The sequence below is a fragment of the Xenopus tropicalis genome, chromosome 2 (genome assembly GCF_000004195.4).
Source record: "Xenopus tropicalis strain Nigerian chromosome 2, UCB_Xtro_10.0, whole genome shotgun sequence".
NCBI lineage: Eukaryota > Metazoa > Chordata > Amphibia > Anura > Pipidae > Xenopus > Xenopus tropicalis.
The window spans coordinates 156,345,251-156,370,534 of NC_030678.2; the positions used below are offsets into that span (position 1 = coordinate 156,345,251).

General features: G+C 41.6%; 2 protein-coding genes across 4 annotated transcripts in view; one reads left to right on the forward strand and one right to left on the reverse strand.

The window, feature by feature from the left end:
• Window positions 1-1,490, reverse strand: part of nup58 (nucleoporin 58kDa) — a 38,574-nt gene extending 37,084 nt beyond the window's left edge. For all 3 annotated transcript variants that reach the window (XM_031896026.1, XM_031896024.1, XM_031896022.1), the window contains exon 1: window positions 1,294-1,490. In XM_031896026.1, coding sequence (XP_031751886.1) covers window positions 1,294-1,475 — 182 coding nt within the window. In that variant the 5' untranslated portion in view covers window positions 1,476-1,490. The remainder of the gene's footprint in view (window positions 1-1,293) is intronic.
• mtmr6 (myotubularin related protein 6) lies at window positions 1,163-24,405 on the forward strand. The gene is made up of 14 exons (XM_002940555.5): window positions 1,163-1,353; window positions 5,474-5,590; window positions 5,741-5,903; window positions 7,083-7,240; window positions 8,641-8,769; window positions 10,045-10,179; window positions 11,453-11,585; window positions 12,623-12,732; window positions 13,080-13,205; window positions 15,247-15,296; window positions 16,067-16,267; window positions 16,690-16,824; window positions 17,970-18,096; window positions 21,232-24,405. The coding sequence occupies exons 1-14, from the start codon at window positions 1,330-1,332 to the stop codon at window positions 21,490-21,492; spliced, it is 1,869 nt and encodes a 622-aa protein (XP_002940601.3). The 5' UTR covers window positions 1,163-1,329; the 3' UTR covers window positions 21,493-24,405.
• Window positions 24,406-25,284: the final 879 nt, after the last annotated feature.

Genomic DNA, 25,284 nt, shown 5'->3' on the forward strand with positions numbered 1-25,284 from the left:
CTCAGTGAGTGGTTTTGCTATAAGTATTAATAGTTTTAGAAATTGTGCTATAAGAATCACAGTTAGGGTTTAAGCAATCAGAAAAAAACTGTAACTCCTGAATTTCACTGCTGAACAATGGTTATATACTGGGATGGACATATGGGGGTTTCTTCTTGTTCTCCACCTAGTACCAAGGGTAGGTGTACTGGAAACAAGGAATGCAAGGCCCCAGTATCAAGCGTGTAACTCTGGTAAGCAGAACAGCCTCTGTGCCATCTTTAATTGTAACCCCATTATTAGTATCCAATGCCAGGATGGGTCTCCACTTTCCACCAGAGAACCTGACACCCTAGGCCCAATCTCACACCAATTAGATATAAAACCAAAAGATATACATATAGTTACATAGGGCTGAAAAAAGACCAGAGTCCATCAAGTTCAACCCTTCCAAGTAAACCCAGCACACACAACCCACACCTACCAATCTATACACTCACATACATAAACTATATATACAACTACTAATACTAACTGTAGATATTAGTACAATAGCCTTGGATACTATGCTTGTTCAAGAACTCATACATTTTCATATAGGTTAATAATAAAAAATAAGGATGGGGTAATGGGAATTTTTAGGCTGGAGCCCACTATGAGATCCTTTGGTACTCTAGTAGGCCAATCCAATACTTTTTGTACCCACCTGCTTGTATATAGCATTTATATAAACAACACTGCCTGACCTATTGCCCTTCACTTAAAAAATTCTAGTACTAAAGGGCTACAATACAAAATACTTATTAAAGCAAGGTGTTACTGTCGCATCTTGCTTTACTATACATGCTGTGCTATCCCCCAGCTTGTCCTATTCTTTAACAAATTGTGCCCTGTGGATCAACCTACAATAGGAATATATATGTATACATACTGTATACAACTAATAGACATTGCATAGTTTAAGTACAGATGCAAGTACAAGTTTTTTAATTTGTTATTTTTCAAATCGGATCTATTGCTATATGACTGACATTTATGGAAATTAGTCTAGACGTATTAAAAAAAAAAAACTGTAAATTGACGAAAAATGAAGCTACGAATATCGCCTACATGATATCTCCAACTACAGTATATAGTATAGGAAGCGCAATGCCGAGTGCAGACAGCAGGTGTCGCTGCACGCCGCCGGCTTATGTTTCCAGTAAGAAGCAGAAGCGTATTGTGTCATTCCCTGGGCTCTGCCCGCACCAGGAAGTCTCTCCCGGTAACAAGCGCTGCGGCAGGAAGCAGAGAGACACTGAGCCGGGCGATTACCGTAATCCATGCTGTGCCAGAAACACGAACGCCGTGATGGAACATATCAGGACCACCAAGGTACTGCCCTGAGCCCGGCCCCTTCCATGTATAGAGCTGCAGCAGAGCCCAATACTGGGGGGCAGTAGGGCCAGAGCACCGGGGGATATAGGGGGAGCTATGCTGGCCCCTCTCTCAATCATGGTATGATCTGCCGGGGCAGCTTGTATGTGAGCTGGGCAGTGCAGCTGCACCCATCATGTCATGTGCCTCATTAACCCTTCATGTGCGGCAGGGGTGTTGCTAAACTAGTGGTACCCTGGTTACTGCCGAACTGGCCAATAACAGCTGGAGAGACTCCAGTTATAATACAGTGGCACACACTGGCTGAATCTTTAACTAATAGTACTTCATTAGGGTCACCCAGAATATATAAGGGCACCCCAGGGACCTATGGGAAGAATAAGGGGCAGGGTGTGAGGGTTTGGCCTATCAGCAGTCTGATTACACAGGCCCAGGTTGGGCAGGGAACAACCCCATGCTGCTCCGGTCTCTGCAGTTACAGGGAATCTCATTTCCAATTCACCTTCATTTCAACCTTTTTAAATGTAATTGTGATGTCCATCCCTTTCTACTCTCTGGTTCTGATTCCTGGAACAATGTAGCACAAGTTAGTTCTCTCCCAGGTCTTTTATTTAAAGGGGAACCAGAATTTGTTAAAGAGCCCCACACAACACAGAAACCCCTAATATACCTATCCCTGTAATCTGTTCCTTCAAAAAGTAGGAATAAATACCATTTTATATGCTGAGATCCAGCTGCAAAACAGTTCTTCTCTTTCTGCATCATTTCAAATCCTGGCAGGGGAGGAGGGAATAAAACACTGGTGTTACAAATTGCAACAGCTTACAGACAGCATACAGGAACTACATAACCCACAATGCATTGCACTGTGATGTTCCTTTCCTCTTAACATCACGTGTGCAGGGAATTGTGGGATTGGGAGGATGCAGGCTGAAGGCAGGTTGAGGGCAGTCGACAACTGTTACATTTTATCTGGGTATCAAAGTAGTCAGCCAGATCAGCAGGGGAACAGGGGGCGGGGCTTAGGTAACTGTTCCAAACCATGCTACTGAATGTGTGTAATGAATGTATATTGGAAAGTGCTCTAGGGCCAGTCAGGAAGTAGCTTAGGGCAGAGGGTGACACTTTAAAAGGCCGCACCCTCTTTTTATAGAAGTGTGGTTAGGACTGTTTCCCTGGTGTAACCAACACACGCACTAATCTCGCATGCAAAAAGCAAATTATTCTCACTCTCTGCACCCATGCACAGTGCAACCAAACTGGAGACACACTGCACAGTCACCAAACTGGAGACACACTGCACAGTCACCAAACTGGAGACACACTGCACAGTGCAACCAAACTGGAGACACACTGCACAGTGCAACCAAACTGGAGACACACTGCACAGTCACCATCAACTGAGCTATGCCAACCACTCTAAATAGCCACACAACCCTGGGTACAACTCACACAGGATTAGCCCCCAAGTGCAACATTTATTCCCCCTGGAAACTTATATTAAAACACGGATGTAAAGCAAAGTCTTTTGAAGACCCACAATATTGTATTTGTACCTTGGACCAAATAAATGGACTCCATGTGCCCAGATTTTAGGTTCAGTACAAAAGGGCGCATTTATTTACCTAGACGCAGTGCGCAAAGTTCAAATTCAAACACAATCACCCTGGGTTTTTTTTTCCAGCAAAGCACCGATTTTTCCCCACAATTCTAGCATTATGGTGGACGCAGACAGCTGATTCTCTTGATGCAGTTGCGCTGTGCCTACAGCAGTTTTGTGCTGTTCCCCAAAATAGATGTGCTTTGTCGCAAATCTGGTGCCGTTGCTGCCTGGCATCATTTTTGGTGTTTGGTGTGTGAGTTGCGCACTTTTGCCGCAAGTGGGCTGTGCCTATTGACCCAGGTTTTAAGGAAAACCTGCAGCTACTGTCTGGTCTTGTAGACATAAATGAGCCCTAAAGTCTTGCTATGCAGGGAATCTGAATTCAAAAAGTAAATTGAGGTAAATCTGATCATTGTGCTCTCATAAGCACTTTTGCAGTTGTCTAGAATTTTCTGTTTGCAACAATCGGATCATACAGTGGGCCCTATATTCTTCGTCCAGTTATTGGTCAGTGAGGCCAGCTGACAGGCCCTACATACTAGCCAAAAGTGGCCACCTAGGAGGGCAACATTGGCATTTTAATTGGCCTATGTATGGCTTGCTTAACTCTGGATCTTGTCACAGACAGAAACCTTACTCAGATGACTGTATTCCTTTAAATTATATCTATAAGCTGCCAGCAAAGGGATACCGATCATGTTCCCTATTGTGCCATAATCTTATGATCTAAATCAAAAAGTAAACTGTTTATTCCTAGGGTCAGATCAGCTTGTGTATCCATTGCTGCTGCTTTCCTTACAGCACGTGAATATCACCCAGAGTTTTCTGGGCAATGGCCAATAAATGCCGACTGATTGCTACAGGGTGCAAGTTTTAATCCTGATGCTTAAAGAAAAAAAGAACATTGAAATCACTGCCTCCCCCAGTAATTGTATTCACTTAATTGATACCCCAGGCTGGTGCTTTAGGGCTCTGGCACACGGGAAGATTAGTCGCCCGCGACAAATCTCCCTGTTCTTGGGTGACTAATCTCCCCGAAATGCCATCCCACCTGCGAAAATGTAAATCGCCAGTGGGATGGCATACACGGCGGCGCGATTTCAGTGAAATCGCGGAAGTTGCCTTGAGAGGAAACTTCCACAATTTCACTGAAATTGCGCCACCACGTATGCCATCCCACCGGCGATTTACATTTTTGCCAGTGGGATGGCATTTCTGGGAGATTAGTCGCCCGTGAACAGGGTGATTTGTCGCGGGTGACTAATCCCCCTGTGTGCCAGAGCCCTTAAGCTGCCCATACACTTAAAGATTTGCTCATTTTGCAAGGTTGCAAATGATCACATCTTTCACCGATATGTGGAGTTGGCCAATCGTTTGGCCAATGATCGTATCATGATTGCCGCTATGCAGACAGTCGGATCAAGGACCACATCAATGTGCAGGTGCAGTCCTCAGTCGAGAAAATCAAACCTGCCTGATCAACACTTGCCCAATGTTCGCCCATATATTGGTCGGGTAGGCCGCTGGAAGGATCCATACAGGGTCAGATATGGTCTGATATGGCCAAATCGGTCTGAAGGGGCTGAATAGGCAGCTGAAATCTGCCCATCTATGGCCAACTTAATACAGTAAAGGTAGATGTTTCTACACACACACAAACGCACTCAACTATAACCCTAAGCACATACCCACCAAAATCCCTACACCAATCAAAATACAGATGCATCTCCTTATACTCAAAATCAGCATTTAGCTTATACTTTAAAGGAGAAAGAAAGGCAAAGTCACTTGGGGGTGCCAAAATGTTAGGCACTCCCAAGTGACTAAAATCGCCTACCTTTTACCCCGGACTGGTGCCCCTGTTCGGAGAGAACAGCACCAGCCCAGGGTACCTGCAGGGCTTCCTTCTTCCTGGTTCCCTGCGCGCGCATGCGCAGTAGAGTGAATAGTGGTACTTTAACAGAAAAGTCGGCTTTTCACTCTAATGCGCATGCGCCGACTGATGGCATTTTAGGAAAAGGAAGGAGGAAGCGCTACAGGTACCCCGGGCTGGTGCTGTTTTCCCCTCACAGGGGCACCAGCCCGGGGTACAAGGTAAGCAATTAAAGTCACTTGGGGGTGCCTAACATTTTGGCATCCCCAAGTGACATTGCCTTTCCTTCTCCTTTAATAATTGAAACTTTCCCTTGACCAGACCACTGCTACCATAGCTGTAATTTGTTCATTTTACAGTGGCATAGGTTAAGAACACATTTCTGCATGGCAGCTGTGTCTGAAATAAATATCCAGCAGCAGGAATTGTAAGCAGGTTTTGTGTCTCAGATTCCATGTGTAGTGCTGTTTGTATTGGGTCACAGCAAGTAAGCCAGCGGTGATACTTGCTGGCAGGACTGGCCATTTTGGCTTCTGGCAAATGCCAGAGGGGCTGCTGTAAGATGCCATAGACAGTCATTATTTATTGGACTATTATTATCCATGCTTTATGGATAATCACATGTTCTGGTTCTTTATTAGGTGGAGCAGGTGAAATTATTGGATCGCTTCAGCCCTAGCAACAAGTCAGCCTTTGGGACGCTGTATCTCACTGCTACACATTTACTCTTCATTGACTCACAGCAGAGAGAGATTTGGGTAAGTCTTGCTTGTTGGGCCCCTGATGGTAGTGCCGGGTCACAGTGAGGTTGGGACTGATACCTTGGAGAGGTGCTTCTTGTTTAGATGGCACACAAGGAGAATAGTCAGCCGCGGTAAATTTCCTCCCTTGTGCTTTCTTTGCATTAGATATTACACCATCACATTGCCACTGTGGAGAAACTGCCACTGACCACAACCGGCTGCCCCCTGGTAATACAGTGCAAGAACTTCCGACTGGTTCACTTTATCGTTCCTAAGGAGCGTGACTGCCATGACGTTTACAACTCACTTTTGCAACTTTCAAAGCCGGGTAAGTCAGCTTATTACACACCTCATTCTCTGTAGCGTATCTTGTAACCATTTACTGTTTCAAAAGGGAACTCCACCCAAACACAACTTAAGCTTTTTGAAAAGTTAAGATTTCAAGCAACTTTGCAATATATACCAATTAAAAATATGCATCCTTTTCATTATTTCAATGTAATAATAAGGTTTGGAACAGTTCCCTGGCCCCCTGTTCCCCTGCTGATCTGGCTGACTACTTTGAGACTCAAAAAAATTTGTAACAGTAGTCACTTGTCCTCAGCTTGCCTTCATCCTACATCCTCCAAATCCCATAATTCTCTGTACATGTGATGCCAATAAGAAAAGGAACATCACAGTGCAATGCATTGTGGGTTATGTAGTTTCTGCATGCTGTCGGAAAGCTGTGGAGAAGTTGTTACAATGTTACATCAATGTTTTAGTCCTTCCTCCCCCACCAGGAAGATACTACAGTATTTATTCATACTTTTGAAGGAAAAGATTACATTGATAGGTATAGGACCCGTTATCCAGAATGCTCGGGACCAAGAGTATTCCGGATAAGGGGCTTTCTGTAATACCTACCAAGTCTACAAAAAAACAATAAAACATTAATTAAACCCAATAAGATTGTTTTGCCTCCACTAAGGATAAATTATATCATAGTTGGGATCAAGTACAAGGTACTGTTTTATTACCACAGAGAAAAAGGAAATCAGTTTTAATATTCTGAATTATTATATTAAAATGGAGTCTATGCGAGACGGCTTTCCATAATTCTGAGATTTCTGGATAACGGGTTTCCGGATAAGAGATCCCATACCCGTATATTAGGGGGGGGGGTTTGTTGTGTGGGGCTCTTTAACAAATTTTGGTTTGGAAGCCGGACTTCTCCTTTAATTTGTGCTACTATGCTATTGTAAGATCTGTATTGTATCGTAAGATATCTTACAGTACAGTATCACTGTGGCCTTTTTTATTTAGTCTAGTAATTAATTTGTTTCCTGTGAGGAGCAGACTGGTCACTTTTATACAGTTCCATTGATTCTAAGATAATGCCCGAATGATTAGAATTGTGCAATTCTTGGGAAGAGATTTTTGTTGTACTATAGGGAGGAAGGTAAAAACCTTGTTTCCAGTTTCCAGATCTAGTTTTTATCATCTCTTTTTCTGTCCCTTCGCTTAGTACGGTATGGGGATCTGTACGCATTTTCCTACAACCCAAAACAGAAGGAGTCAGAAGGCGTCCTTGGCTGGCAGCATATTGACTTGAAGGAGGAGTATCAGCGCATGGGAGTGCCCAACTCTTACTGGCAGTTGTCTGATGTTAACCGCGACTACAAGGTGAGCCAATCGCTTAGGTCAATCCTATGGCACGGATTCGAAAGGCAAGATCCGCTTGTTTAGCCAGATTGCCAAACAAGCATATCTTTCTCCGATATGCAGCCTATCAAAAGAGCACCACATTGATTGTGATTGTGTCTCAATCACAGTAGCTGCAGGCTATGGCTTCTCAGTTTCTCAAGGGCTGTGCCACCTGCCTGGCATCGCTGGTAGTATATATGGCAGTTTATATGTTTTATGTAGGTGCATGCTTCGTGGTAGGACTACAACCTTTGGAAGAGCCGGTTGGGAAATTCTGGGGCCTTATGGTTTTCGATTTGATATAGTGACCCTTATTGGACAATGGACAGTTAATCTGTAAGCACGCCTATGGACTGGAATGCACTAATGGACTTTGTGTGCGGGAGGGGCTTCTATATGCTTGACCTATTTGTATCTGATTGTGTATTCATTGTGTTAACTTGAGAAAGGCCTGTAGGCCTGAAACATGTAGCACAACTCAGAAAAGTTAATTGCAGCTAAGTTCTGCTTTCAGACTTCCTTCATTTGTTTAGTTTGGGTATATGAGCTTTTGATGCTACGTCAGCAGCCTATTAACTGCCAGCCCGATTGGAAAACTGCATATATTTGCTGTATAGTTTAGCAGACTGTCAGGCTTGCTTATATATTAAAGCTCACAGAGTAGCAAGCAGTAAAGGCATTATCCTGTGTATTATGCTGTTTCATGACACTGTACAGGAGGGATGTCACAATCACAAAAGCTGTAGGCTATGGCTTCTCAGTTTCTCTTCGGCTGTGCTGCCTGCCTGGGCTTCGCTGCTTGACAGTAAAACACGAGGCAGCTGCTGGAAAAAGATTTCTGCAATTTACTGGATATTATTGATTATAATATAATCTGTTCTGGTAATGGAGCTTGATTCAGCCCTAAAGCGCAAGGCTTGGTGGTTTCCCAACTTCTTTCTACTTGCTCTGTTATAGCGCCACCTCCTGGAGTACATTAGCAACCATACATTGCTTTCTGGCCAATTTACCACATCCTGTCTGCAACTATACAATACCAGACTGACCGCGCTGTTTCCTTTTAATTTACTATAGCTTTTCAAGCAGATCCCCACCTGAAAGTTGTGTGGGTGTAAAATGTTGAATGAATAAAGAATAGAAATGGACAGAAAAAAATACTGCTTTGAATAACAAATAATAACTTTAAAATCATTGAAATCAGTAAAAATGTGTATTGGGAAGTTGGTGAGTGACAGTTTTTTTCATGATGCAAAATTCAATTTTAGGGTTTATATCCTCTTTAATTCTGAAGGTATGGAATTGTGGGCTTTTCCAGGTTGTGCTAGGGGGAATATAGAGACAGGTACTTTAATACTCTGCTTCTCTCATTATGTTTGTAGGTGTGTGACACTTACCCCCGAGAGCTGTACGTCCCAATAACAGCAAGCAAACCCATCATTGTTGGAAGCTCGAAGTTCAGAAGCAAAGGAAGGTTTCCTGTGCTCTCCTATTATCACCAGGCCAAGAAGGTATTTCTTATATAAGTGTCAGAGAATTTCTAGAACAAATTGTGTGGCCTACATAGATTCAGGTGACCCGTTTGATTAATTTCTTTTAGTTTTATTAGTATTATAATGCTACCTGATATATATATAAGGTATGGGATATGTTATCCAGAAAACCATCATCCAGAAAGCTCCGAATTATAAAAAAAAAACAGACTACATTTAATCAAATAATTTACATTTTTTTAAATAATTTAGTTTTTTTCTATAATAATAAAACAGTAGCTTGTACTTGATCCCAACTAAGATATAAATAATCCATACTTTACTGCTGCAGTGCAAATCGGAGTGATATCACCACCCCCCCTGCAGCCAATCAGCAGAACAATAGGAAGGTAGCAAGATAGCAGCTCCCTAACACCTGTATAGATGTGGATATCAGAATAGCACATAGTAAGAAATCCAAGTCCGGCTTGGGACTCCTCCAATTACATGGGAGTAGGAGAAAAAATATGTTACCATAAAGCAGTTCTAATGTGTAGCGCTGGCTCCTTCTGAAAGCTCAGACTCAGGCACAATGCACTGGCACCTACACACCAATATTACAACAAAAAATTTTAACTTATTTGTTATGTAAACAGTGTAACTTAGAAATAAAAAGTACATCATAAAAATCATGACAGAATCCCTTTAAGCTATGGAAATCCAAATTTCAGGAAGACATCTTAACCAGGTTATAATGCTACTCAAATTCACATTAAATACAATGAGAGGCAGCAGCAGTAGAGTTCAGGCATTTCGGCAATGTGATTTAAGGATTTTGAATTTTAATTGGCTTATGTGCCTCAGGCCTAATAAACTTCCTAAAAAGTTGTTATGCTGCTTGGCTCAGATCCTGATTAACCCCAGGGGTCTCCAAAAGGTTGGAAAATGTTTACAGGGTAACCCTTTTGAAATAAAAAATAACAAAAGTGGTATAAAGGTGATACCTTTATTGGCTAACTAAGATAACCATAGCAAGCTTTCAGAACATTTTAGTTCCTTTTTCAAAAAGGGTTTCAAAAGGGTTACCCTGTAAACATTTTTTGACTGGCTAACACGGTACATCACCTTTTCCTGCATCTACAACAAAAGGTTGGAGTAAGCATAAAATAAACCTTTTTGTGCCTTATATTTCCCACACATGCTTTTATATAATTCAGAGGTGTGAAATCTGAATAACCATACATTAAATACATCAATCATTTGTTGGATATTTGCATAGCAATAGCTGTAGCTACTTCTACTTATATTTCCTAGGCCGCCATCTGCAGGTGTAGTCAGCCTTTGTCAGGCTTCAGTGCAAGATGCTTGGAGGATGAACACATGCTGCAGTCTATTAGCAAAGCCAATCCGGTGTGTCGGTTGATGTATGTTATGGACACAAGACCAAAGGTACTTGCTTTTCTTTTCCATGCACAGACTGTTGGCCCATGAGGCCCTACAAGGGAGCTTTTCAGCCCCGGTTTGCTCAGGGGCTCCATAGACTTCTGAGTAGGACATAGTTGTTTTAACCTAATCAAGACTTGCTGGACAAGTTTAACCTTAGAGGGTTAATGCCAAATTTTGTTACTGTTGCCAGGTACCTCTGTAAAAAAACATTATATCTTGATAATTGACAAGTAATTTAGATGTGTGCTCTAGGGGTACAGTGGTTGGTTCCATGCATCTAAAGTAGTTCCCATGATCTATTAGCAGGTAGTGTGCTAGGAAGGTCCACCTGCTGGAAGATGATGATAAGATTCAATGACATCTGGTTTGGCCAGAGCTAGAAAAGAGACATCAGTGGTCCAGCCTCTAGATCCCCACTTGTACTTGAACTACCTCTCCTATCTTATTCCAACACCCAAACAATTTATAATGTAATATATAAATTATAGTAAATCATTTTTTATTTTACCAGGGAAATTTATAACCAGTGGCCATATTTTGAGGCTGCTGGCCCAGGACAAATACCCTCTTTACTCTGCCCTAACACCTGCTAAGCAAGGCAGATTAGATGTACTCAAAGATGTCTATAAAGATTTTCATTCATCCAGGTCATGGTAAATCTAGTATAAATAAATCTAAAGCAACTGGACTTGTTAAGAAATCATTGAAGACGTTTCACTACTCATCCGAGCAGCTTCTTCAGTTCAACTGACTGGTATGGGAAGTCCTCAGCATATATACTCTTCCACTAATCCAATCACAATGGCACTTTGTAACTCTTCAGAAAGGTGACATCCGAAACTCACAGAGGTGTGAATGCTGTGGAGTTACTTTGAAAGGATTACCAAAGTATCATGCAACTCTTCAAACAGTTGTTACTTGTTAGAGTTGCATGAATGGATGTGTGAAGAGTTCTGAAACTGCCGGGGTACAGATGTTAGAACAGCATTGTATGTAGCAGACAGATGGTGTCGAAGTCCCCCGTCTCTGTTAAGGGATGGTTTCTCCACTTTGACATGAATGGCCTCTTTTACACCTCTTTCAAACCAGCATAAATATATATGCTGAGGACTTCCCATACCAGTCAGTTGAACTGAAGAAGCTGCTCGGATGAGTAGTGAAACGTCTTCAATGATTTCTTAACAAGTCCAGTTGCTTTAGATTTATTTATACTAGATGTACTCAAAGATGCAGCTTGAGTAAGAGAGTTCTAATTCCTGTTCTTGATTGGTTTTAGCTGAATGCCATGGCTAACAGGGCAGCAGGGAAAGGTTATGAGAACGCTGACAACTACTCCAACATTAAATTCCAGTTTGTTGGCATTGAGAATATCCATGTTATGAGGTCTAGCCTGCAGAAGCTCCTTGAAGGTGAGTCTTTCTGTGGTTTATGTTGTGCAACAAAGGGAATTCCAATATGTTCCCTTCTTTTTTGCATACCTTTAAGATTTATGTGTGCATTATGCCTTTGCCATTCTCTTTAGTTCCTTCAGATGTCCTGTCAGTGTTTCAGCCCTTAGCAATCTATTAAAATACATGTCATTATATAAAACAAGGCAATCTTCACTCTTCCCAAACGGACATTTTATTAATAGAAAGCAGATCTATAGCTTTAGAATAATCAACTAGCACGTTCCTGTCTGATGAGAAGCTAGTTAGCTGAAAGGTTTACTGTAGTACCACCATGGACCTGGACCAGTGGTAGGATAAATGCAGTGGCAATTTCATGCAAAATACCTCCCAGAACACCTTGCAGAATAAATGTGCTATATAAAATAATACCCAGATCATGTGACAGTATAAATACATTGGCAGTTTCATATATTCTGCAACACATAAAGGGTATGATTATATGAAGCATTATTTTTACCAGACCAGTATCATCACTAAATACATGGAAGGATAAATAAAGTCCCCATTCCATATATAATGCTCCCAAAATATATGGAAGTATAAAAACTGGTGTAGTTTTATATGTAATAACCCAGCACACATGGCAGGATAAACTCAGTGGCAACTTTATGTATAATTCCTTAGTCTGTAGTTTGTTGTAGAAATGTCATAAGTGTTGGTTAGGGGAAGGCTTAGCCTAAACCAAAGGCTTAGGCCTTTGTCAAAATTTGCCAGTGATTGGTACCTAGGCATTCCCTTAGGAGCTAGTGAGTGTTCCCTTGGGAATGCTACCTACAGAGTTCCATAGTAAGTTCAGACACTTGCTTCTCTTGCATCAACCTTAGGGGCCATGCTAGTAATATTAACTCTTTTAAATGTCTCATTTGATTTCAGCATTCAGTGGTTTAAAAGACTGTAAATTGGTCCTAGATCACTCAGTGCTACGTACATGACAATGTATTGCAATGCATGAGTTTCTGTATAACTAACTGCCTCCATCAATAACTTTGTTTTAGTCTGCGGGACAAAAGCATTAACTGCAAATGATTTTTATAATGGCCTAGAGAATTCTGGATGGCTTCGCCACATTAAAGCCGTGTTGGATGCCTCTGTTTGTTTAGCCAAGGTATGTCTTAATCATGATTATTGTCGCTCTATGATGATACAATGTCAGTATGTGTAAAAGCTAGGGGATATTCGTGGCAGTGATTAGCTCTAAGCTTTATTTAAATATATTTATATTTTATATTATATATATATTTATAATAAATATTGTACAGCCTATTCTTATATACAGATTTCTTGCAAAGCACCTATTTGTGTCACTTCTTGTATCATATGTGATATTGCAGCCTTTCTAGCAGCTAATAATGGCTTTTTGCAGTATCTGTTTAAGAAACTATCCCAAATACACCCCTTAAGGCATTTACTTATGTGTCTTGTCTCACATTTCTATTTGCTTCCCCCTTGCAGGCCATAAATGATGAAAATGCCAGTGTGTTAGTCCACTGTTCTGATGGCTGGGACCGCACATCACAAGTGTGTTCGCTAGGCTCCTTATTGTTGGACTCATTCTATAGGACTATAAAGGGGTTTATGGTAAGTTTATTATAGGCATTTATCTTAAAAGAGTTAGAGAGCACAGGATAGCTACCAATGGATGCACACTTCTCATGCACCCTTAATACTAATTCTAATAATGTTTGATAGAGTGTAGATCATAAGAAACTGTGCTGATATCGTCTTATATGGCGACAGGCTGAGCAATTGGATAACTAGAGCAGGTTGGTCCAGTGTGGCATAATTACTCAAAAAAAAAGGCACTATACACAACCAGTATTGAAAAGGAGAGGTCAGTTCTGGCCAAAGAAAGAAAGTACCCACCCCCCCAGCCCTAATGCATGAACATCAACAATTATCAGAAAACACAGGGCAGGTGACTGATACCCGTAATACCCTGGGTGGATGAGGCACTAGATGAACACATTACTCTTTTTGAAAGAGTACACACATGGACTAAATACCTTTTAGCATTCTAGAAAAATTAGGACAATTTAGGCCACACCTCTCTCTCTACCCATTAACTCCTGTCAAGGAAAAACTGTTGGATAGGCCAGTTTGATTGTATCTACATTTTATTCGTACGTACGAAGGCAGTATCCAGACATTCTTAAATGAGAATTGTCTATGAGCTGATACTACCTTGAATGACCCAAAGCATGTTTGTCTTATAGTCCTGAAACAGTCTTATCAGTAGTTAGCTTTGTTATCTCTAAGAACAGAACAGGCAAAGAGGCCCAGTTGACTAACACCCAACACACCCAATATGCCTCTTTTCACAAGATTGCGGACTCATCAAAATGTTTTTACAACAGCAAAAAGAAACATTCTTATACAATGTATTTCACAACCCCTCTAATATTAAATGATATGAACAAGATGGAGAAAAGAAACAAGATGGTTTCTTTTTTCTCTAACACTCCCAATTATGTTGTCCCTGCCCCTGATCAATCCTTAAATATACCCACTTTATCACCCCTTTGATTCAATACTGTACAAGTTCAGACTGGGATTCAAGTACAAATACTTTGCAAGTACACAGAGGCCCAAACAGCCCCCACCAGCCCAATAAATAGTGACTGTCTATAGCATCTTACAGCAGCCCTTCTGGCATTTGCCAGAACCCACAGATTGCCAGTCCGGGCCTGGTACTGTCTCATCTAAATTGGAAGGTGTCGATCACTGTTTTAGTGAGGCAGGCCAGTAAAGTTAAAATATGTTTTTGGGTTCTAATTGTGTTGGGGAGGGGGAACTGTCCTAGTTTAGTCCATCATCCTTGGAAGGGGGATTTTTGGACCCAATGCCAGCACTCTGACTAGAGCAAGAATTCTGAGAGTAAGTTATCCCTTTATACCCTTTAAGAGCTAAACTTTTGGTTTAAAAAAATGGTTATTAAAGTTTTGTCATAAAGGGTTGTCTTTATGCTACTCATGGAAAGTGCCACCTGAGGGTAAAAATTCGGACAAATCCTAAAATAATGGATTCGGTGCATCCCTCATTATTTTAAGAATAAATTTTACTGGAATAGAGAATAAAGGTGGCCGTACACGGGCCAATTATAGCTGCCGGTATCGGTCCCTTAGACCAACTTGGCAGCTTATCGGCCCGTGTATGGGCATTAACAACGGGCCTCTCAGAAATCAGCCAGATATTGATCAGGCAAGTTTAAAAATTTAGTTGGATCGGGGACTGCATTGGCTCGTTGATGTGGTCCCTGAACTGACTGTGCCTAAACCGTCGTTTTAATTTGGATTGTTTGGCCCCAGGGCCAAAGACTGAATTAGCCTGAATTAGCCCGATATCGGCCACCTGTAGGTGGTAATATCGGGAGAAGGTCGCCAAGTTAGCGGATCTTAGCGTGGCCTCCTATAAAGTGAGACTAGTTGTCCCAGTGGGGTACTGGTGTCAGTATTGGATAGAGGGAATTTGTTACACTTCTCTTAATAAGGGGAACTTTGTTCCAACCAGCATATTTTATATCATGGTATTTTCTGGATATATTTATGTGTTTCATTTTGTTCCGATACAACTTTACTGTAAACAGACCAATATATATCTTGTCATGCTCATTATTTTGCAGGTTCTGATTGAGAAGGAGTGGATAGCTTTTGGTCACAAATTTTCAGACAGGTAAAACCTTTACAAAAAGTTCATTATCTTTATTGTCTGGGATTTTTGCTCCTCTGGGGCAGAATATAAAGTTAATGATATTATATAATGCTTTTGCATTTAGTATTAGCAGTAAGGGTTACTGTAAGAGGATGAAAGAATGAAATAGAACAGAATAGACTGCAGTCCCAGTGCTATAGGTGCACATAAATCTGCAACCAGCCATTTTACTGACCTACAGACCATTTCATAGCCGCAGTAACCTGAGGGTGATGGTCCTTGGCTGTTTGCAGGTCTTGTGCTCTGTTTCAGTTTATTGTGCATTTGTTCCTTGTAATTTTATTGTAGGCCAGGCCTGCATAATACAGATATTCATCTTTATTTTCAACTATATTGATCCTTAAGGTAGTATGCCTCTATCTCGGAGCTGCTTTACAACCCCCATGGTGTAGTAGCTCGATAACAGTAAAGCCAATCCCAGTAACCATGCTCTTTTCCCCCTCTAACTCATGCCACCCACAATGCCAGCTTGTTATGACTTTGTTTCTTCAGTTGTGTTGGCAACCCACCTTAACATCAGTGACTGCTGCCCACCCCCTAACCAAATCCTCCTGTAGAACCTGATGATTGACAGCTAATCTTAATGGGCGTTTTCCCTATTTTTATCTGTGATCATATGGGAAATTACTACCTGTCCTTGTATTTCAATTCCCATTCACTTCTCACCATGGGAAATTGCTGTAAACATGGCCTTTTGGTCCCACCCAATGACTTGTGCATTCTGATGGCAGGTGTGGGCAGCTAGACAGTGACTCTAAGGAGATCGCTCCAGTTTTTACCCAGTTCCTGGAATGTGTGTGGCAGCTTATGGAACAGTTCCCTCGGGCCTTTGAATTCAACGAGGATTTCCTTCTTCAGATCCATGAACATGTCTACTCGTGCCAATTTGGAAACTTCTTGGGAAATTGCCAAAAAGAGAGAGAAGAGCTCAGGTGGGGAGCTAAAGATGTAAAATGATGTAATGTCTGCTTATGATGGCTCCAGTCTACATCCCAGTGGAGAAATGTGTAGCACTGCTAGTAGTACATCATCTACACATCAGAGTAGCATGGTAGTTTTCTCTTATTCCAGCATGGAGCTCTGGACTGTACTAAGATTTGCCTTATAGGGAAGTCCAGCATACTAAAAGTTGCTTGCTTTATTAATATATCCATATAAAATCCACTTTCCATTAGCTGAACTGCTTTTCTTCCATGTGACTGTTGGTATTACTCTGGAAGGTGTGCCTAAGGATGGAAACATGTTTTGGCCACTGCATTGCCTGGTATTATTGACCCCTAGGTCTTGTAACGGAAGACTTGAAATAAATTCGAGAAGCTCTGAATCATCTTTCTACTGCCTTCCATGTCTCTAGGTTAAAAGAGAAGACACATTCACTGTGGGCTCATCTTCTGGGGGAGAAAAGCAAATATCGCAATCCTGTCTTTGATAAGAACTCACTGAGGACTCTGCCATTCCTTGAACCAAATACCATACATTTCAGCTTCAAGTGAGTACAGTCTTGATGCACTTCCTTTATTGCATTAGTACAGGTATGGGATCTGTTATCCGGAAACCTGTTATCCAGAAAGCTCCGAATTACGGAAAGCCTGTCTCCCATAGACTCCATTTTAATCAAATAATTCAGATTTGTTAAACTGATTTCCCTTTTCTCTGTAATAATTAAACAGTACCTTGTGCTTGATCCCAACTAAGATATTAATTAATCCTTATTGGATGCAAAACAATCCTATTGGGTTTAATTTATGTTTTAATGATTTTTAATAGATTTAAGGTATGAAAAATACATATTACAGAAAGACCCCTTATCTGGCAAACCCTTGGTCCCGAGCATTCTGGATAATGGGTCCTATACCTGTACAAAGAGTATGTAAACTTATAATTTTATATTTTCTATGCCTGTCTCCAGGCATGATACACATTAGTAGCCATAGTTATTGCTGTGAGCAACACTATCAGCCAAGGACACCAGTCACTTTTCAAAAAGTAAACGATAAGCATGGCCCCAGATGCACTGCTTACATATACACTACGCATTGACCCAGAACTATCATCAATAAAATTATTCTTCAACCATGTCTATAGGCTTTACTTTTTCCCTGGAGAGGAATGGAACATTACTGAGGGCCTTGGCCATTCCAGGGAGTAATATTGCCACAGGGTATTGCATGATATTGCTGTTTTGCTTGGGCTAATACTACTCGCATACTACTCTCTGATTAGGTCTGTGGCCAAGTCTGGACAGGGATTCAAAAAAGACCCTGGGGTTTCAAGTACACAGAGGCCCAAACAGCCCCCCCCCCAAGCCCACTAAATATTGGACTCATAGGTATTTTGCCCAAACGTACAGTTTCAAATCATCTGAATTCTTGCCTTATTACAAACTGGCAAGTTTTCAGGCAACAGTAACCAGACAAACTCTTTCAGGTGATTAATGTGAAGGGCAATGGGTTTGAGTTTGTTTTTTGAGCCTACCTTCTGACTAATAAAACATGAAGGGGCAAAGCGCCATGAAGTATCTTTGTCTTGAATGATCTGTAGAAACCTAGTGTCCAGCTGTTTCATACAGGAATTATATTGTGACACTGGGGAAATAATGTGACAAAACCTTCACTACTTTTCTTTTCTGAGCAGGTTTTGGAGGAATATGTATCACCAGTTTGACCTTAACATGCACCCCAGACAGTCAGTGCCAAGCCTGCTATTAAAAACCATTGATGAGTCTAAATGTTTGGAAGAGGAGCTAAAACAGTTAAAAATAGTAAGTAAATGTATCAAAATGAAAAACACTGGAAAGCAAGTATAGTTTTACTCATGTTTGTATGGAATAATACATGTCCTGGTACTATTTCTGTTTTCTTTCTGGGAGACATTTGCAGTTGTGTCTTTCTTTACGGCAGGGATTCTAGTGTTAGCCAAAATGTTTACCAGAGATCTGTACTGTTCTGTGCTCTCTAGGCTAAATGGGCTGATACAAGGGACCATACACACGTACTTGTTTTGCCTAAATGATCAGACCTTCTATCATCAACTCTTCACTTCCAAATGAGGATCGGTGACACTTTTACTGAAAGGCTGAGAGTTTATATCAGGCAAGGCAAAGAGAAGCCAATGGGATGGCATACGCGGCACCGCGATTTCCTGAAATCGCAAAAGTTTCCTCTCCTTTACATTCTCAACGGTGGGATGCCATTTTGGGGAGATTAGTCGCCGGTGGGATGGCATTTCGGGGAGATAAATCACCCGTGACAAGGGAGCACAGCAACTAATCTCCCTGTGTGCCCCAGCCCTAAGACAGCAGTTCCCAAACAATGGGGCTGACCACTAGGGGCTGAGGCACACAGGGAGATTAGTCGCTCGCGAAAAAACTCCCTTGTTGCGGGCGACTAATCTCCCCGAAATGCCATCCCACTGTGGAAAATGTAAATCGGCGGTGGGATGGCATAGGCGGCGCCGCGATTTCCCCAAAATCGCGGAAGTTGCCTTGAGAGGAAACTTCTGCGATTTCGGGGAAATTGCGGCACCGCGTATGCCATCCCACCGGTGATTTACATACGCGCCGGTGGGATGGAATTAGGGGAGATTTGTCAGGACAAGGGAGATTTGTTGTGGACGACTAGTCTCCCTGTCTGCCACAGCCCTAAATGGGAAATTAGGGTGGAATTTAAATGTGATTGTTTTGCTGTAGTTATTATTCCTGGAACTGTGGAAGAGTTTAATGATGTAAATTATACGATAGATTTAAACAAAGCATAGTGATGTCATCAGTTATATAGACAGTGACAGGCCACCATTGGGGGGGAGAGCGGGTGCAGTTGTGCTGGGCCCGGTGAAATCCATATCTGTAAGGGGGCCCACCTGTGGTGCGAACGTTATGCTAATTGCGTAAATTAAAGGGATTATGTTGGATTATGGCGTACTTTTTCTTTCTAAATTACATGGTTTACATAGCAAACAATTCACTCTACCATTTAAAATGTTATTCTTGAACCAATAAATGTATTATTTTTTTTTTTTTTAGTACTATTCAGGTGTAGGGGGGATATCACCCCAACTTGTGACTGACGTTTATCAGAACACAGGTCACATGGCTGTGGCATCCTGGGAAATGAAGAATATGGCTAGCCCCATGTGAAATTTAAAAATGTATTATAAAAAAATCTGTTTTTGAAAAATGGATTACAATGCAGGATTCTGCTGGAGAAGCTCTATTAACTGATGGGTTTTGAAAAAAACAAAACAAAACATGTTTTTCCCTGACTTAAGGTAAATTCCACCCCAATAAACTGACTGACTTATTGGCAGATCATTTATTTTAACAATTTATATGAACTGCTTATTATAGAGTAATAGCAGCTGTGTTTATATTGGGATCTGTTTACTGAATTGTGTGAGTATCTTCTACATTCCAGCAGTGAAATGACTGGTTATTGGGCCCCACAGCAACATCATTGGGCCCCTACGCGTATGCAAGTTGCATAACTTATGCAAAAACGTATGTTACTTTCAAAGGATTTAGAAACTTACAAGTAAACTCCACTGACTGCCATTAATGGAGAAGGGAAGGTAACAACTAAATAAGCTTTATCAGAAAGGTCTATGTAAATACAGCTATAAACACTCACAGTAATGCTGCACTGAGTCCTCTATCAAAAGAAACACAGGATTTCTTGTCTCTTTTTTTGTAAACATGTTCCAGTGTCTGACTTCCTCTCTCAGAAACAGCCTTAAATCCCAGGGCCAGAGTCTGCGCAGTTCTCTCCTCTCTCCTGCTCCCCCCTCCCACCAGAACGCTAAGAACTCCCTCCCCCCTCCCTTAGGAATGTGTGATCTCAGCTATAATGGCTAGAGACTGCAGGAAGGAAGCAACTTAAAATGGCAGCTGCTATCTTAAGCAAGCAGAGAAAGTTTCTAAAGCTGTTTACTCATGTATATTTATGCAGAATATATTTTTCTAGGTGGCACTATTGTGGCAAATCTATTGGCAGTAAGGGCCCTCGGACACAGGGAGATTAGTCGCCCGTGGCAAAACTCCCTGTTCGCGGGCGACTAATCTCCCCGAGTTGCCTTCCCCTGCCATCCCATCGTCGACAATGTAAGTCGCCGGTGGGATGGCAGACACGGCGGGGCGATTTGTGCGAAATCGCGCCGCCACGTCTGCCATCCCGCCGGCGACTTTCATGTTCGCCGGTGGGATGGCAGGGGAAGGCAACTCGGGGAGATTAGTCGCCCGCGAACAGGGAGTTTTGCCGCGGGCGACTAATCTCCCCGTGTGCCAGAGCCCTAAAATGACAAAATGACTTTCCTTCTCCTTTCAAAGACTGACTGACTTATTTCATTATTTTTACTATTTTTGTGAACTACTACTGTCTAGTTATTGGGCCCCACAGCTCATTGGGCCCTAAACTCACGCAATGTATGTATGTATGCAAAAACGTATGTAAGTTCCATATCAAGCAATGACAGCGCAGCGCAGAGCAGGGGCAGGAACTGACCATATATTAACACATTACTCAATGGAATTCTTTATATAAACTGCTTATTATAGTGTAACATCAGCTTTTTATATTGCACACACAAGGGGCATGGCCAGAATTTTGGTATGCCACACTTGTGTTCATGGGGGCCCCCATATAAATAACTTGTGCAGGTACCCAAAGTTTCTGATGGTGGCCCTGGACAGTGATAGCAATTGGAGTGAATGTACCGCTAAATAAATATTTTATTTTTAAAATTTTTAATTTTATTATATTATATTAAATGGGCAGCTCTTGTTTAACTACTTCAACAGCGGTTCGTTGGAAGTTTTAGTTACACAACAGATAGAGAACCTGTGGAAAGACATGAGGATTCACAACAACAGTCTAATGTTATGGCAATTTTATCTCCCTTGCAGAAAATCCGAAACTTGACGAAGGGAGAGGGTTCTGGAAGCACAGATTCCCTCCGCTCCACTCCACCAGCCTCTCCTGAGCGGAAGCAGTCACCGTGCTTTGAGAAGGAGCTGGAAATGCCCCCTGTCAGTGATGCCATTCGTACAGCAGAGGGCAGCAACACAGCAGACAACCGCTACAGCGAGTACACAGAGGAACTGGCAAAGGCTGAGCCCTCTGTTGTCAGCCTGGAGTTTGGTGTTGCCAAAATGACTTTCAGTTAGTAATCTGGATTTCCTGGACAATCTGCTGTGTGATTATCAGCTTTCAGAGGGCCCTGGTCTGTAGCTCACAAAACAATGAACGGATAATGGGACACTTCATTACAGGTTTTGGGATCAAGCATAGATTAGCCATGTTGAGCTGGCCAGGATTGTTTCGCCAGCTACACTGAAACCTTGGGGTTTGAAATAATCACGTGTATTGGGAACCCTCCAGGCTTAGAAAAATGGTTGGAAAACTTGGGCTGCAGAGGTTGCTAGGAGTCACTATTAAGCAGCAAATAGACTCTGAGATAAAGGTCCATGACCTGGTATTCATTACATACAAATAATCATTTTTCACAAGGCAGAAGGGAATTTACCCAGGGGCTGTCAGGATCAGAGGAGCCCTTTGGCGTAACATTTTACATAAAAAAGCAAAAGTCATATTGTGTTGTATAACAATTATTAGATAAGTTAATTATATACGTTAGAAATGTGCATCTTGCAGCTCCCAGCATCCCTTTGACAGCCAACCACTGTAACCTGCCCTTTTAAGGAGGGGGCCCCCAGCATTCCTGCATTGCTTGGTGAGGGCCTGCTTCTCTTTCTATGGGCCTGGACATTGTATGGATAAGAACTTACACATCAATCCAGACTTGTACTAAACTCACAGTCACCTTGCTAATTCCGTATGCTGACCCTTCCATGATACAGGTATGTACCTGCCTCATAGGCCTCCCAAGGGTTGAACTCAGTCCAGTCCTGTACCTCTTTGCATATATTACTATTCATAGTGTATTGTAAATGTGTCTGGGATTCATTTCCAATGTACTAATCTTATATGTATAAACCAGGTATAACTAACCTGTTTGCACTAAGCTACAAAGGCTAATATAGAGTAGCACGAGGGCATACTCGTCAATTCAGTTGTACTAATCAATCGTGGGTCTGTCCACGCTGATACCACCATGATTGTTGGCTTGCAAAGGGAATTTTTTGCACTACTTGAAATCCCCAGGATATACTTGAGCACAGCTGGCAGACAGTGATGGTCTTTTCTATTTAGGACCAGTAAGGGAATGTATATTAGATACACAAAGATGCTGCTATCATTTGGCAAGGTCTAAGAGAAATAGGCCAAACCAGTAGCAAAATTCTCATTATTTCAAGAATTGTCTGAGTTTACTGCATGAAACCCCCCCCCCCCTTTTTTTTTTTTCACCCCTTTAGCATTTTCAAAGATACAACTCACAGCACCCTGGCATCCTTATACCATTTAGGGAAGATAGAAATTACAGTACAACTAGAGGGCCACTGCTTTATAAGGTCTTCAATTAGTTTAGCTGGTCTTCCCCAAGAAAATGCTTCTAATAGGATAAGAAGTGCCAATCACACCATCTGTTGAACCGTATCGCAGCTGGTAATCTGGGTGTAAATCTCTATGAGCCGTCAGTGGCAGGCAAAAGAGAAGAATGGACCCAAAGGAACCCATATTGCCTGAAACTATTGATGCATCTGTTGCCTATATATCCATATGGAGCAGGTTGGCCAGATAAAGCACCCCCCACCCAGAGCATTGGTATCTGTAAGGATTGTATTGCCATTTTAATAAAAATTATATGTTGTGAAGCTGATAAAAAAAAAAAGGTCAGTTTACTAATCCACCTCTTTGTTTATGAAGGAAGATAAAAACGGCAGTTAAGTAAATTACCTTCCTTATTAAACCCCCTGTGAAACACTACTCCTTACCTGTAAGTCTGAGACTGCTATGGAGAGAAAGGGACTCCTTGATACAGAGATCATTACATCTATATAAATAAAGACCTTGATTTCAGGGGCTGAGATTGGGATGGAGTGAGAAATATAGATATTTTCATTAGGCAGAAAACATCAGCTTTAAATTCTGCTTGCCTTTACTGTCTTATTAGAAATTGTTTGTGCTCTATCCTGCAGCCAGCAGGCACACAGGCAGGGGTTGCTTCTGTGTGTGTCAGTGTGTGCCTCTGTTACAGTGCTCTATAATACACAGTTTTTATGTGTGTTTTGCCAAAGGCATGAGCAGCCTAGTGTGACTACTCATCCCCAGTGTCTGAAAGTGTTCAGAATACACATTATTCCATATCAGTGAAGGCAAACAGACGGGCTCCTGATTTAAAGGAAACATAAAATCACTGTGGGGGATGCTGGTTTGTTGTGCTCCCCCATGATTCTAATCACTAATGACTTGCCATGGGCCAGCACTTTGCTTCTTTCAAATGTGCACTGGTCTGGGGGGATTCTGTACCACCACCATATTGTTCCAAAAACTCAGGCCAATTTAGCCTGGGACATGCACAGAGAATGCAGAAATATTCTCAAAAATATCTATACCGTGCATGTGCCCCTCCAGAAGGGTACATGGGATACTTATGAGCGTGGAACAAGATGGCTGCAGTGTGGTGTGCACAAAGGTGCAACGGGCCTGTGCATTTTTAAGGAGAACAGCACTAGTTTAGGGGAAGGAGATTAGTAGACAGAATCACTGGGGGAGCCATACAAGCTTGCCCCTTCTCCTTTAAACTACACCTAATAATAAGCTTGTGTTTATAATGACTATTGGGATACATAGTCCACTGGTTGTTGGTCCAAATGTACTGAATCCTTGTGCCTCTGTAAAATAACAGAAGAATACTGCATCATTTGTATGTTTACAAAATCTAATATAGGGTACGTTCCGTTTATTTTTTAATAGAATATCAGTTTAACGAAGAATTGTAGAAATATATGGAATTCATGTGTCAGTCTGCTCATTTGTCATGAAAGCAACTTGAAATATTTTTGTTCAACAATGGATATTTAGGTGCTTCTTTTAACCACTGGGGCACCAAAAATACAACTGTATGAAAGCAATCCATTAAATAAAGACCTTGGGATTGTGTCTGAAGGATTAACCTTTCTTTATACTCTATTGAATCTCTTTATACTTTTACTGTATCTCTCAGAAAAGAACCTTTAGGCTGATGTCCCACAGAGAGGTTGAGTCGCCCATGATAGATCTTTGCTATTGTGGGCGACTAACTTCTCCTATTGTTGGCGGTGGAAACCCCTTTGCATGGCTTTGGTAATCCAAAGTCGAGCAAAGACTTCGCAAAAAGAAGCAATGCAAATGGCTTTCCACCAGCGACTCCTATTGTTGCCAGTGGAAAGCCTTTTTGGAGCCGCTTCGGAGGCCGTTCCCAGATGCCAGTAAATAATCTGTTCTGTAGCTGTTTTGGGTGGATTCCTCTTAATTATATTATATTTAGAACAAGTTACACATTCAGTTCTCTATTGTGAATCTCCACCAGGTCACCGAAGGATAAGTAAGGTTCATGCTTCTGTATGGAAAGCATTCTACATAACATTTGTTCATAGGTTTCTGAAATTGTTTGCCTGAATTAGAAAATAACATTGGAGGAAAATGGGATTAAATATTTGGAATCGACAAAGAAATCTTCCATATGATCTGTTGTTTTGGAAAGTGTTGGTAAATAAGGGAATCATGCTGCCCACAGGCCAGAGATAAAATGTATGTAAATGAATGCTGACTTCACGTGCCCGTCACATAGGAACGTTACTGTTCTGAGATGTTTCTTACAACAGAACTATTGTTCCTAGAAGAGTTGGTTTGAGAACAGCAGAGAGAGCCTTGAGAATATTCAAATGTCCTTATGGGAATGAAGTAGTACTATGCATCCTATTAGGGTGCCACTGTGAGAAGAGCATGCTTAGGTCAGCAGTTTGTGGGGCACTATTGTCCCCCGGCTGGTTTGGTTTTTCATACTCCCTACGGCT

Excerpts from the sequence above, each read along its gene's own strand:
- mtmr6 (XM_002940555.5), top strand. The coding sequence starts at position 1,330 with ATGGAACATATCAGGACCACCAAG. Across the intron at positions 8,770-10,044 it reads ATTATCACCAGGCCAAGAAG|GCCGCCATCTGCAGGTGTAG; the intron begins GTATTTCTTATA and ends TATATTTCCTAG. Across the intron at positions 18,097-21,231 it reads AGCTAAAACAGTTAAAAATA|AAAATCCGAAACTTGACGAA; the intron begins GTAAGTAAATGT and ends TCTCCCTTGCAG.